The 15177-nt window shown below is 41.7% G+C and overlaps 1 protein-coding gene across 4 annotated transcripts in view; it reads right to left on the reverse strand.

Annotated features, from left to right (window-relative positions):
* The window catches only part of tiam2a (TIAM Rac1 associated GEF 2a), a 77109-nt gene that overhangs the window by 18330 nt on the left and 43602 nt on the right, over positions 1 to 15177 (reverse strand). For all 4 annotated transcript variants that reach the window (XM_008399540.2, XM_008399539.2, XM_017302420.1 and 1 more), the window contains exons 10-15: positions 11522 to 11698; positions 9762 to 9866; positions 9573 to 9651; positions 9365 to 9454; positions 9050 to 9268; positions 6714 to 6808 (exon numbers count right to left, since the gene is read on the reverse strand). In XM_008399540.2, the coding sequence (XP_008397762.1) occupies positions 6714 to 6808; positions 9050 to 9268; positions 9365 to 9454; positions 9573 to 9651; positions 9762 to 9866; positions 11522 to 11698 (765 nt within the window). The remainder of the gene's footprint in view (positions 1 to 6713; positions 6809 to 9049; positions 9269 to 9364; positions 9455 to 9572; positions 9652 to 9761; positions 9867 to 11521; positions 11699 to 15177) is intronic.

Raw genomic sequence — 15177 nt, forward strand, 5'->3', positions numbered from 1 at the left:
GCCTGCCCCCGTGGGGTGGCTTTACCCGTCCCTCGCAGAAAACAACCCTGTCCCGACACTGTAAGGCAGCAGCAGCCACCCGGCTGCCGGTGATTCATGTGCCATCTTAGCGGGCTTGTAGAACCACAATGCCACCTTCTTTTCAACGCTTCCCCAATAAAAGAAAACACCGACTCGTAAATCAAACGGAGCAGAAGGGAGGAGAGGGAAAGATGAGGGGGAGGGCCGGTCCCGTTGCGCTTCACTCTAGCCCATTTACGCCTTTTATTATTCATCCTTAACAAATATTATTCCCGCAAAGTCTCAGAGGACTTAAAGAGAGGAGTGTGTTTTAATAATGAAGCCAGCTTCAGATTAAAGCACCTGTTCTACTCTATTCAGATCCACTTCACTGCATGACTGCCGGAACAACGGCGGAAGGGATGCTGGCATTATGCAGCATTCTAAAAGCAAAACGTCTAAAAATAAACTAATTTAATTAGAGAGGTTTTTCTGATGACAATGAAGTGCACAAACTTCTAAATGGCGACATTTTTCTTCCATCCTAAGAATACACTGAAGCCGGGGTGAATCGAAGGTGAAATGTGAATTAGCATCACTATTCAGTTTTCAGTGTTTTTCATGTAGTACAAGTATTTCACAACAGAAGGGCTCTACTGAGGGAGGAACCTTTTTTTTTTTTTTGCTTAGTTATTTCATCTTATTTTAAGGTAGATTATTTAATGTAATATTCCGCTCATTTGTCAAATACAAAATTCAAGTTTTAGTCAAAGTCTGATGGTTGTCTCTATTCAAAATTGTAAATAAGTAAGTAAAGATTAAAAAAAGAACAAAAAATAGAAATGGAACCCTAAAAACGAGTGATCAAATCAATCAAATCAATCTATTGTCATACCAGAGTGTACCGAACTGTAAACGAACCAAAAGCTCCACTCTGATACAACTTTTGTTCTTCGATTGGTACGTTGTTTGTTTTTCTTTAATCGGCGGCAGTGAGTTTGCTGCCCGCGTCGGGTTTCCAGATTGCCGGGGGTACGGTGTTTTTTGCTGTAGGGATGAAATAGAACATTGTTTCGTCTGGATCTTAAAATTGTCAAGTTGAAAGTACTCGTTAGTGTTTTGTCGTTTTTATTTGCTCAACAATAAAGCAAAACTTGCTGTTGATGTTTTTAATGAAACAAAGTGGTCTGACTTTTATAGCAAATCTGTAATTCATCAACCATAACCCAATTTTCTCTCTTAGAAACTGGGTTATGTAACCAAGTTTGAAAAGTGGGTTCCCCCACATGTCCTCTTTTGAGTAAAAGCGGCTGCACCTTTGTGTTTCTGTTTACAAGAAAACAAAAATGAAAGCAAAAAAAAAAAAGAAGACATGCTCAGTGAAAGACAAATACTTTGTGTTGTTCCAAAACATTTCCATTTAAGACAATCCTAATTTTTCTGCCTCTTGTTCGTAAGGCCTCGCCTCAGTAAAAAATTTGTCACTAATTATTTTTAGTAAGGTTATGTCAGGCCACACTCAAAGCAGTCTTGCATTGCATTCAGAATCCATAGAAAAGCTTTTCAGGGTTAAAAATGCTCACAGGCCACACTTTGGACATCCCAGCCTGAAGGAACATTTAATCCACTCAGTTTCCAGAAATGCCTTTTAAAGTCAATTAAAACCATTTAAAATATCCACCACATAAAAAAATAACGGCGTGCAACAGAATTCCAAAGTGTGCAATATTGCAAAAGCAGAGGACTGTTTGGATGCAATATTTGGCAGACCATAATATGTCAGATACCAAAAACTCTGCCAGCTAAGAATACATGTAGCCTTTTACATTTTGTGATGCCCACATCAGATCTCAGTGACTTGGAGGCTAGACCTCAATAAATGTCCAGATTGTGTCCAAACATTACAAATGTTATGGCAAAACTCAACAATGACAACACATTTTCCTAAAATCATGCAAACTTAGTCTGGATTCTGCATTATTTGCACACAGCATTCCTAAAATGACGCTTTAGTTTAAAAACGGATATATTGCACTAAATAAAACATTAAAATGTATGGGAAAAGGAAGGAAAGAATACTCCTACTATTACTATAATGCTATTAAGATACTAATAATGCTGGAAGCAAACAACCTGGATTCCTGCAATAACTTCTGCGTACTTTTATCATGTCTTTACAAAACCATGATTGATTTAGACACAATTATGACACAAAACGTTCCCATCTTTACATCCGTAGCACATAGTTACCGCCTGCTTGGACCCTCTCTGGCATTGCAGACAAGCAGAAACGTCCTCTGCCAGACAGGCCACCTTGCTTTTGACGAGACGCCCCAAACCGAGTAGGGCAGACCCCAGATTCACGTCGTCCTCCTCGGCTTCAGAGCCGGATGGCCAGAACCAACACATGGCAAACAGGGAGCACAGGGTATGGGCCGGCGACTGGTCCTGCACGAAGATCTCAAATAACGTGGTGAGGTAGAGGGACGGCTGAAGGTCTTCATCGCTCCTGGTCAGGCCTGAAGTCGGCACGGCTCCCTCTGAAGTAGCCATTCCTCGGTATCATAATGGGCCGTGTGGGTTCCTACAGTAAGTTTGTAGCGCAGTCTTGTTTACAGATGGGTAGACTGACAAGAGGAGGCTCGCATTAACTGGACTGCCAGCACTAAGCCCTGATTATTAGCCTGCTCATGACCAGATGGCGGCTGATGGGCTTAATCATAATACAAACGCACATCTTCAAATGATTCCCTCCTCCTGCTTCACAGGCTCAAACACACACACCCGAGTAAAAGAAAATCTCTCGAGTTTAAAACGACGCATCAAGAAGGCACATATACTTATGTCTGCAGGCAGAACTTTTGAAGTTAAAGTTTACACTTTTTTTTTTTAAAGGCGTTATAACACTTCATACTCCTCTTGTCCACCAAGAGGAGTAGAAAAGGAACGCAATCAGAAGGGCAGGGGAAATGATATTGCAACAAGGCGGGAACCAGAAATGTTGCAACCATCCAAGTGTGTGTATGCCTGTTTTATACAAAGCCTAATAACATCAGCGTCTAAATTAGATGAATCAAGCTGGATCTCCACTCTGGTAGGCAGACAGAGCACGACTCCACCTAGGGTTCTCTTTATAAGTCTATTTAAATGCTCTTACAGAAATGTCTAGTCTGGACGAATGCAAAGAAGCTTAATATGTCTGTTCGCTGTATAACCTTTAGCTTAAATCAAGACGGGAATGTTGAATTTCACAATGTCAGGCTGGAGGAACAAAAATAGGACAGTGGCAACAATATAATGCAAATTATTAGTAAAATGACGTCACAGAAGCTCGTAAAGTAAAGCGAGCAAGAAGGAAATATGTTCTTGTTGCACATACAGAGACTTCTGTGCACCAACCAACATTTTGACACATCTAAGAAGCCTGGGTTGTCTCAGGGTTTTTACCAGAAGTAAAGCCTTACTAGTAGGCTCAAAGTACTGTAAATAGACATGAATTTCTTGTATTCCTAACAGTCCCAGAAACGGATCTGTCTAATGAGGTTGTGCCGCCTGACGTCTTTAATCATGCAGCACAGAGCAACAAGCTCGAGTCTCATACGACTCTGAACTTTCTGAGCGCTCTGGCTTTACTGAAGATGCCTTCAAAATGTCATGACGACAATAATAAAACATGACTCGGGTCTTTTGTAACACACAAGGTCAGTTTACAAAGAGAGCAAAAAAAAAAAAACTACCAAAAAACATAAAGAAACATGTTCACAAGGAGTATAGGCAGTCTTAACTAGGCAGGTTTTAAATCTGGATTTAAATAGGGGAAGAGTATCAATGTCGCGGATTCCTGGTCGGAGATAATTCCAGAGTTAGGGAGCAGAACAGGAGAGAGTTCTGCTACTCATGGTACCGAATTGAGCAGAGCGAACAGTGAGGTGGATAGAAGAGGAGAATCTGAGGAAGGGAGAGAAGGTGGCAACATGAAGGAGGTCAGATCAACTAAGAAGGGATCAGGGGGAAGGGAGATGTTGGATGACCTTGGATGTTAACATAAGAATTTAGAATTTCACTCTGAACTTGACCGGGAGCCAATGGAGCTCCAGTAAAACTGGGGTGTTATAATAAAATGAAGATGATCCAAGCAGCTGAGTTCTGGACCATTTGAAGCTCATGGAGGGATTTTTGAGGGAGATCAAAAAGAAGAGAATTGTAATAATCAATGCGGGACGTAACGATGCTATGGGCAAGAGTTGAGGGGAGAGATGGAGACGATTAATGTTGCATAGATGGAAATATGCAAACCGAGTGATATTAATGTGAGATGTGAAAGATTTGGAGCTTTCAAGGAGAACACACAGACTGTGGAGCTGCCAACAGAGAGAGAGAGAGAAACCGTCTGTTTTGGATAACACTGATTCAGTTCCAACAAGGAGTTCAGTTTTATCACAATTTCAAAAAGATAAATTTGACCATTACAGAATAGTTCTGGTCACAAAAACACAGAGCTAGTCATGATGTGGACACTAACATGCCATAATGTTTATTAATTTCATTCTTCTGTTTTTTTTGTTTGTTTTTTGTTTGTTTTTTGTGAAACTTTCTTAATAAAGCATATATTTACTCAAGTTTATCACACCTGCCCAGGTCAATGTTAAGCTATGTCTAGATTTAGAGGGATAAGGAAACAAATAGGAAAAACAAAAACAAACAAAAAAAACCCCATCTGTTTTAATGTTGCCTGTAAGCATCTTTCCGCCCTCTATCCATAACAAACCAGTTTAGCTTGAGGTGTCTTGTGGGAGTTATCCAAGACCACTTTGGCTGACATCAACAATCGATTGGTTCAGCTCATAACGGAGCCACATCGCCGTGTTAAACTGTTTGCTACGGTGCTTTCAATCCAAACGTTTCATTACGTAACACCAACACATGGATTACGGCGATGGCAAACGACACCTACGACGAGAACAGACACGTGAAGATCTCTCTTGTGTTGGAGCAAACCGCAATGTGGCCCGACCAATTAATCAAAGGTGGTCGCTCTCTAATGAGGCCGCTGATTACAAGATGCGACAAGAGACTTGAAATTCGTCCTTCTCCTCCATCTTTCTCCCATGACTTTTATATCGTGCAGGCAGGCACAAACCCATTTGCTGATGTGGGGACGATTTTCTACCCGGTGACTCAATTTTTCTCTCCCTCTCTGCCGTGGAGAATGAGCAGACGGCTGCACTGTGATTAAATCTAGCTCTGCATGAAAGCAAAAATGTGATTTACTAGCAGCAATATCTTGCCCTGTGTTTTATCTCCATTTATTTTTAAATTCCCATCACAGTGCCTGACATAGCTGATCAAAAAAAGTGGCATTTGTCTCCTTTTGTGCCTCAGTGACGCAAGTGACACACATCGCAGGGCCTCCTTCCTGCGCGAACACACACACACCTATATTCCATTCATTCCCCAGTAAAAACACGACCGGCAGGGAGCTGAGCAGCAGAAGTGGTGCAGTGCAGATCCCAGCACAGTAGGACTGACTCATGTCGCTGGGCAAACAAAAAGAATGGAGAAGAAGAGGCTTGTTCTCTCCAGGTTTCCTCGTGGCTGACCTCAGGTCAAACGCTGGGTGGCGTTTTGTTTTGGGGATTTTTTCCGCACAGGCAATTAGGCAAGCAGCAATTAGGGAAGCTTTCCAGATATTTGGCACAAAATCTCTGTCTAAAAGTCCCTGCAGTAAATAGGCATCCCTTTTCGTTTAGCACAGATTACACAACGAGGAAATTAGCCAAACACGCGCTCGCAACGGCAACAACAATCACAGTACTCGGCTTTGTTTGGTAGGATGTAAAATGTGAGCAGAGAGAAGGTGAATATGCATGAACGTACGTGCTCATAAGCTTTCAGGCACTGAGCCATGTCTACATCATTAACACCTGGCTTTTTTTTTTTTTCCCAGTGACCACACACACTCATTAGTGCTCTCAATAAACACTGCTGTACAGATTTTAGCACATTACATTTCTACGTTGCAGAGAGGGGGAAAAAAAAAAAAAAAAAAAGAACAACTCCCAGGGGGGGCAAGCTCACGCTTTAATGACTTCAATAAAAAGCAGTTTACAAAAAAAAAAAAAAACATGATCAGATAAAAACATGCATCAGAATCCACCAAATGTTATTAAATAATTACCTAAAAAAAAAAAAGACAGAACTCCTATAAAATGATTTGGTCACATTATCTGCAGTGCACTGGACCAAAGCCAAGACTCTTTAAGACAAATTAAAGAACGACTGGTGAGGAAAAACCAGTCTGTTTCGATTAATTACCACACAAAATAACGACACTGAGCGCTCGCAGGCCTTCCTCTCACATGCGTTCGTCTTCATGTGTGTACGTGCGCCTGAGGCAGTGGGAGAGCAAAACAGCCTCCTCTCCTGTCTGTGTGACAGTAATAAGCTGTGTTTGTACCGGTGGCTATGACGGAGGATCCTAATTATGGTAATGCTACGGATTGGTGCCAGTCTGCTTTGTGATGGCCCCACAGCTGCCACACAAGTGGGAGCAAGCTCAAAGCGACGTGTACGGTTCTTTTACCTTCTTCCCATCCACACACAGACACTCACTCACCCACACACTCGCACTCACACACACACACACACACACACACACATACAGTCCAGGAAAGATGGAGAAGGTACAGCATACCCACTCAAGCCCACCCTACCTTGCTGTGTTGAACGAGCCTGTGGGCACACTGGGAGTGATCATTCTCCAGGCCTACGCGGAGGGACTCTCCATTGTCTGCTGCAGCAAACACATCTGGAGAGAAAGAGCAGCAGAATGGCTGTCACACAGCTGTTTCATTTGAACTATTGTGGTTTTTCTGCTGCAGCTCATCCTACCAAACCACAGAAACAACGCTGGTTTGTTGCATTTTTAAACCGATGTTGTTGCCTGAAACTTAAAAAAGATCTCATGCCACAAATGGGGGCACGCATTCGCAGCGATGTGCCAAACAGGACACACATGGGAGTTTCTGCATAGAGACAATTACCTCTAGTTAATCAGGAGAAGAAACGTGAAGCACCGGCCCCAGCTGGAGTCCACTTCTAATAAATCTCCTCTAAACTCTTGACTGGACTTTGTTTCACAATCTTCTGAAGGATGCAGTTATGCCTGTTTGTTTGTGCCCCTTTTTTCTGCTGCACTTTGTCCTTCCACTAAGCTTTCCATTAATATGCTAGGATCCATTGCTCTCTGAATGGCTTGCTAACTTTTATTGGATTACCCTCCTATGTAGAGTGTCGATACCTGCCTCCTGAACAATTTCCACAATTGTGTCAAGAACAGCATCACATTTCTGTACAAAGATTACAATTTTTTGCCTACATGAAATATTAAAATATTCTGAAAAATTAAATTTAAATTTTCATTAGCTCTAAGCCATAGTCATCAAAATTAGGAGAAGTAAACCCTTCAAATCTGTGACGAATGTATACGAGTTTCGGTTTTTATTTGAATAAGTTTATTAGAAATCCACTAGCAAATCTCTCATGAATCCTACTTAAAAAAGATAAAGCTTCTTCTACATAACATGTTTATTTGCATACAACTGCTGATCGCAGGACGATGGTGTCAGAAAAGAGGAAAGTGAGTGTTTTGAGATCCAACATCTCAAGGGCAAACTCTCTAGCAGTTGGCAGATAAAACACATAAACTGTGATTGTAGCCTGGGAGACGGGCCAAAGTAACAGCAGGAAACAAAAGAAGGAAAAAAAACTTTTTTAAGCCTGCAATCACTGTCAACAAATCTTTTTACTGCTGGTGCAGATTTTCTAAAGATATAATCGACTTCCATTTCTCTCATCCTTTTATTTTGTGCATCAGGATCTCTAAAAATAAAACAGAATGCTGTCATCCAGCGAAAACAAAGGCTTTTTGTAATTCCTGTCATACAACCGTTAATTCCTCTGCTGGCAGCATTTACCTCCTCATCTCCTCTCATCAGCCGTGCCTTGGAGCAGACGCCCTCTAGGGCTGAAGAACAAAAACTGCAGGCGCTTTGATCACTTAAAACTGCCATAATGAGGCCTTCAAGTCATTAATCCCTTTGTGTTCAATTATGTCTATGCTGGAGGAAACGCTAATGAATTGCTTATAATTAAGATGACAATTAACACTTTCACTGAAACTGAAGCTTTTTGTTTATGTGCAGCACAAAATCCTCTGTAGATTGTAAATGAGGGAAACAGCAGCAACCTTTTTAAGATTTGAAACAACAACAAAAAAACAATGCATCAAGAGGGGCTAAGTTCATATCATGAACATCCTGAGGTTAAGTTTCCAAGTTAATGGCAACTAGAACAACATTCATTTATTTATTTTTTTTTGTTTCAGTGAAAAGCTTTGCCTGCCTGGTATCAGCTGTGCTTGTGTGGCGTGATAAATGACCTTACCGTTCGCCTCTGTCACCTCGCATCCACCGGGAGATTAAACCGGCCTGACAGGACACCATACACTCATGGAGATTATGAGCCTCCTGCAGTCCAAGGACCTCTTTCAGCCTTTCTCTACCTCCGATTCAAGTAAAACTGTTCGGCTTCATCTAAACTTCTTCTTTTTGCATTTCTCTTTTCACTTTCCCTCTGTGAAGAAGACCGACTCTGAGGAAGTGGAGATCTTAACTAAAACAGAAGTGAGCTGGTAATCTTGTGGCCTAAGTGTCAAAACTACCTACGGTCTCAGGCATTACAGTAAATGTTGGACAGCAGAGCAGAACTTTTCTATTTGCATGAACTTACATGAACATAAACAAAAGATGCAAAAATGCGGGAAGAGAAAAGCACCTCGAGGTTTCCACTACTGCGTAATCTTTTCCAGAGAATGACAAAGGATTTTTCAATAAAGGAAAGTGTTTAATTGATGACCGGATATACGTCAGAAGTATATCTGGTCACACAAACAGACTAAGTTGCTAAATTATTCCCATCTTCAGTGAAACGTATTGTCCCAGTCTTTAATGTAAGGAGACGCAGCTCAAATGTGAAAAAATGAACACACCTGAAGAGGACTTGGCTCGGTGATGCTTGCCGCGGACCTCCTGGCCGCGTTTGCCCAGAGGAGCGGGGCGGTCCGACGTCCGAGCTGATGGCGTGGGGCCATCCCGCCGAAGCCTCAGGTGCAGGGCCCGTTCAGAAAACAGGGTCTGGATCAAGGCCAGGTCCAGAGCAGACACACACTGGCCGTTCAGCACCAGGATCTCGTCGCCTGGACGGAGACCTGCATGCAAACGCAGGTGTGTTTCAGGAAAACAAAGCGGCCTACGGAGCACCTGCGACATGACTTAAACTCGAGGTGAAAGTGAGAAGCTGCCACCTTCGTTGAAAGCCAGCCCATCGGCGAGAACTTCGCTCACAAAAATCCTGCTGTTCCTCTGACTGTCAATGTGTCCCGTTATGGCAAAGCCTGAGGATTGGAAAAAAAAAAAAAAAAAGTTCAAAGCGAAGATGAATTAAATAAAACTCATGAGGCATGAGTAAACGTCATCTTAATTGAGCATTAATTTGTCCACAAGCTGGCTCACCAAAGTCGACGGTGCTGCTCGGCCTTCTCATGTGCAGCGCGAACACATTAGCAGAGACCACCTCCAGCTGATCCCAGACCTACGGCGAGATAGAAAATAAAATCAATACACAATAAAAAAATTAAAATAAAGCCAGAATAATAAAGAGTTATGTGTGTTCTTCAGACAGTGCATGCATGTCCTTCTCACCGTGTCGTGGAGAAGCTCGCCAGGAGCCAAGTATCGAACTTCCACATTCTGCCCTGCTTGTCTGTGTAGCCGGATGCAGTGCAAACCCGGGTCCAGCTGCTTCACCTGTTTACACAAGAGACCATTTAATGTTCAGCAGCCTGCATGAACACAACAATGTGACATATTTCATGCATCGGTACTTAGCTGGGCAGCTGCTTGTGCAGCAGAGGCGTAAATTATTTACCAACTTTTCACGTGGCGGAGAGACATAAAGACGCATTGCCCGAGCTATTGTTTGTACGTTGTGTCAACGTTTGTGCAGTCATTCACCGGGAGCAGTACAAAGTCGGAAACTAAACAACTCCTGCACAATGCAACTTTAAATACTGCTGCAGAAGCTTCAGAAGTTGTGGCTCAACTCTAACAACAAAGTTTAAATGTCTGTTTACTTAAAGACCAAACACAATTTTTACAACTTGACTGAGTTGTGTTAAGGCTTGTTGGTCATGATAACTATATTCGTTGCCATGAATAAAATATGGAATAAGCATGAATGAAAAAAGCTAACTAAAGCAAAAGTAGTGATAACACGGTGATGATAGGGTTTCCAGCACATACTACAGCTTGAAGACCTAACAAACTGGCATCCTATGGAGGGACCTAAAAGCTCTGACTCGAGCAAAGAGTAGCTGGCATATACCACAACAGTAAACGACTGAGGAAAAAATACAAAAAGTCTGTCAGCATTCTGATGTTGTCATTGTGACCGCCACTGTTAATCTGTTGTGCGCAGGAAGGCACAACAGATCACATGTAAGTGCAATCACACTTACATGTGATTGCAATTACATGTGCAATCACATGTAAGTGATTGCACTACATGTGCATCACTTACTTTATAACACTAGCAGCGATTGTGCAATTCTCAATATTCTCCAGAAAATCATATTTTACTAATGGGGTTTTAACTATATTCTTGTAACATAGCTGTCAAAGCTTTATTCTGAGGACGCCATCCGTAAGGTCACTCAAACACTGTCAGTCCGTTTGACCACAGCATCGTGCTGTGGTTGGAAGGGAGGTCAAAATACTGATAAAGAAAGTAGCTGAACTGAAAGACCATTTCCTTCATTTACCTCAGATACAGAGAAATATTTTTAGTTCAGCAAAGCCAAGAGCGCTTCGCTGATTTAACTCAACCTGCAAATCATCAGCAGGCGTTTTGTACCGACACAGGACATGAAAAGGTTTGCAATGTAAAACACGGCCCTTCTGTTTTAGCTGATAAACTTTCACAAACAGGTGGTCTGGCAGTTCACTCCCCACTTGTGCCATCTGTGCTGGCTGACCCACATTTAGCAAATTTATTTTAGAAAAACTGTCACAACCTTTTTCCTGTCTTTCAATAAGCGCTCACACATTCATTCAATAAATTCCCCCAACACTGAGGATCTAGATGATGCGTCATCATCCTTATATTGCACACACTTTTTTTTTTTTTTGCGAACCCATTGCTCAGAAAGTGCTTTTGACACGACTTGACTGCTTTGAAAACAATTGAGCAACCACATATGATTTATTAATGCTTCATACTTTCAATATTTAAAGCTTGCATGACTTCAAAATGTTATATTTGCCTATTAAGTTTGCATGAACTCCTACACTACACAATGAAATCAAAATGTCCTCGCTGCTTCTATTCACTTTTTTGTCCCCCTTCAGCTGTCAGAAATACTGTCCTCTCACTCTGGCGACATGTCATTTCTTTGAAAACCAACCTTGCAGGCTGCACAAAGAAGGTCGGCGGCTGTCTGGTGTTTTCTGATGGAAAGCTGGACCGTCAGGCCGTCCGGCATGCGCACGCATGTCAGCGTGTCTGAGGCGGCGTCGACGTTGTCCCAAATGCCCCCATCGGGTGGCGACATGGAGTAGATGCTGGTCAACATGTTAAGCTTCTGTGGGGGGAAAAAAAAACGAGGGAAAAAAATTAAGGTAAGTCCCAAAAGGGATAAGCAGAGTGAAGAGGATAAGCAGCATTAGAAAGAGAGGAAGTATAAAGGGATAAACACGAGATACAAAAGGTAAACGAGGAGGGAGTGACTGTGAGTCAAAGCACACAAATCAATACAGCTCCATTAGTCTGAATGCTTGGCTCCGGATCAAGCAGTAGCGCAAAGATGTCCAACAATTAGGTTTTCAGAAATTCATTTAACATCCATAGATGGCAGTTGCTGCACATTATAGTCATGATTATAGCTGTGTACACAAGATGATTGACAAGGGCCAAACTGGCTGGTGCTGACATCAGATAGAGGCTCAACGTGTTATAAAGTAATCATACCCATTTGTTGTAGGCAGGAAGTATGGGTATAACTGAACAGTAGAAGGAAAAGAAAAAAAAACAAAAAACATTTTCCCTAAATATTTTTAATAAATACCTGGAACAACTAACATGTCCACTATGAAAAATGGCAGTGATGTGAAATACACTGTAGTGCTGGAAGAAAATCCATTGGCGACTGCAAAAGAACGGAGACCGTAATAGAGGTTTTCGTTTCAGCCAGACAACAACCCCAAATATAAAGCTGGATCTACAAAATGTTAGAAACAACGTCCCATCTGATGGAACTTGGGATATTTTGCAAAGAAAAATAGGTCAAATTTCAATCTATAAAATGCAAAAGAGGTAGAGACGCAGCCCTGCAGCTGTTTATTTTTGTTTTTATTTTCAGTAATGATTCAGGAGAACTGAATACAATGGCATGCCACACTCTTCTGATATTATCTGTATAAATAAAATGTTGCAAGATTCCACACATTTCTTTTCCTTTTCCCCCTTACAATATTTTGGTCCATCAATAAAAATAAAAATAAAAATAAAAATAAAAATAAAAAAACCTCCCCATAAAATACATTCAAGTTTGTGGTTTAAACATGAAAAATGTGAAACTGTTCAAGGGTGAATGAATACTTTTGCAAGGCTCATAATGTACATCGACAATGTGCTTGGAAAAGATTCCAAGATCTTGGAGGTAATTACTAGCTGCAGTATTTGTGGCATTAGGAGCAAGGTCTGAGTTGGGTATTAAGGTGGGGGGTTAGCCCGCCGCTCGGCCTCTCAGGCAGCCATTTGGGGCTTTTGGTTGAGACTTTGTGTCTCTGGAGGGAAAAAAAACACCACTGCTGCGTCGTGGAGTCGGGGGCCGGCACCACAATCGCAGCTCAAAGCCACAATTATTACGGCCATAGATCATGAGGAAAGGCTCCGCACCAAATATACCGACAATATCAAGTTAAACCGAAACATGGCAGTGAGGGGGGATAATTGCAAACGCATTATGGGACCAATAAATGGAGAGTGATGTGTGTGTGTGTGTGTGTGTGTGTGTGTGTGTGTCTGATGTTTTTTTTATTTCCCTTTTCTTTTATCCAATGTGTATGAGGTCTGTCAATTTCATATGCTGCTTGCTTGGTTTGATAAATTAGCTTAAGAGGAAAAAGACCTTTTTCCCCTGCTAGACAAAGCGCCTAAAGGGACAAGCAAACATCTCTGATTCAGAGCATTGCTGGGGCGCACACACACACACACACACACACACACACACACACACACACACCCACACACACACACACGCTCTTTCAAGAACATCAAAATACAAACATTTGTCTCCTTTTCTGGTTAAATGACAACTTAGAAGTTTGTGCATGAATGAAATCCCTTCCCCCCCCCTCCCCACCTGTCGTAAAGAGGGAACATGTCAAGATTCACTAGTGATTTCTCCGAAATGTGATGTGAGGTGAAATGTGGTGACAAAGGATGAGCAAGTTCTGCGTCATGGCAACATGGTTCCCATCACGACCTCGCACATGCAACGTACGTGCGACCGGAAATTCGAAATGCAGTTACCGACAGCAAGCTTGACCAACAGCTGACCAACACTGAACGCTCATTTATGGTTGGAGAGCGGGTCGACGGTTGCCTGTTTCCATGAATGGCGGCCAAGCATTAGCAGGAGGCCCCGCCTTGACGCTGGACTTCAACAGGTGCTCTGTGTGGTGTGTGTGTGGATGCACTGTTTCAATTCAAGTGTGGAAATTATTTCCCAGTCAGCCATTTCCCCCTACGAGCTGCAGAGTAACGGGCACTGCACAAAAACAACCGTCTTGTTACCCTTAGCAGCACAAATATTACAGCGCTGAGAACAAGTGGACCTAAAAAAAAAAGCAACTTTCATCTTTTACAGTTCTTAAAGGTGTACTCTTCATTTTCCAAAAGCTCCACTCAAACTTACTTACTTCACCTTATTTCTTGGGCTTAAAGTGATTTCAGTGGCCACCCAGAAAACGCTCTGAATGTTTCTGACAATATCTTTGCCAGAATTTAGGATTTAAAGCTGCATGTGTGCATTTGGAGTTAGTGGAGTGTGCCGAGAGGCAACGACAACCAAAGAGGATCAGTATGTCATGGATGGGAGGTGATGGGACGCTGGTCAAGAGCCAGGGAAGAAAAAAAAGAAAAAAAAGAAAAAATCTGTCCAGCTGCTTTTAATTCAGTCTGGGAACCAGCCACTGAGAAAGAGAGAGAGAGAAAATGGATGAAACTGCATTAAACTTAACATATGTAAAACAATAGATATAAGGGTGCTCAGTTAAAGTATTCATATCCTTCAAAACTTTTCGCCTTTAGTTTCTTTAGAAACCTCATGCTACAATGTACTGTTTTGGTACTTTTTGTGAAAAACAAATTTTGGATCTCATCAGTAAATAGGTGATAACATGAGTCAAATTTAAATATATCCATTATCTGCAGACCTATTGGGACCTAACAATTGTTCACTAACAAACAGCATCATGTAGACAAAACGAACACACCACAGGTCAGGAACAACGTTCGGATTAAGGCCATAAAACAAAATTCTAAGCTCTGAATATCTCCTGGAGCAGTTATCAACCCAGTACAACATGGTAGTGAGAGCGTCATGCTGCGGGGATGCTTGTCTTTAGCAGGGATTACAGCTGATGTGGAGGTGAGAGGCACTTAATGCAGAGCAACCCCAGAAGAAAACCTGCTGGAGTCTATAAATGGCTACAAACAGGGCAAGAAGTTCACCTTCCAGCAGTCCTTGCCACAATTAATTGGTTTTAAGCATTTGGTAGAATGGCCTACTCAAAGTATATTCTGATCACTGTAATTGAAAAATTGCAGAAAACATTGAAAATGTTATGCTTTTTATCAAATCAGACTGAACAAGAGCTTTAAAAAAAAAAAAATCAAATTAGAAAAGTCAAATTGTACTTGAAACCTTCATTTGGAAAACGTCACAGTTACACGCTGTACAGTTAATCATATAAGGCCTGAATAAACATTATATTCATCATTACAAAGTGACAAAACACAAGAAAGATCAAGGGATTGTTATTTTAGAAAGGCACT

Source organism: Poecilia reticulata, linkage group LG22, assembly GCF_000633615.1.
Source record: "Poecilia reticulata strain Guanapo linkage group LG22, Guppy_female_1.0+MT, whole genome shotgun sequence".
Classification (NCBI taxonomy): Eukaryota; Metazoa; Chordata; class Actinopteri; order Cyprinodontiformes; family Poeciliidae; genus Poecilia; species Poecilia reticulata.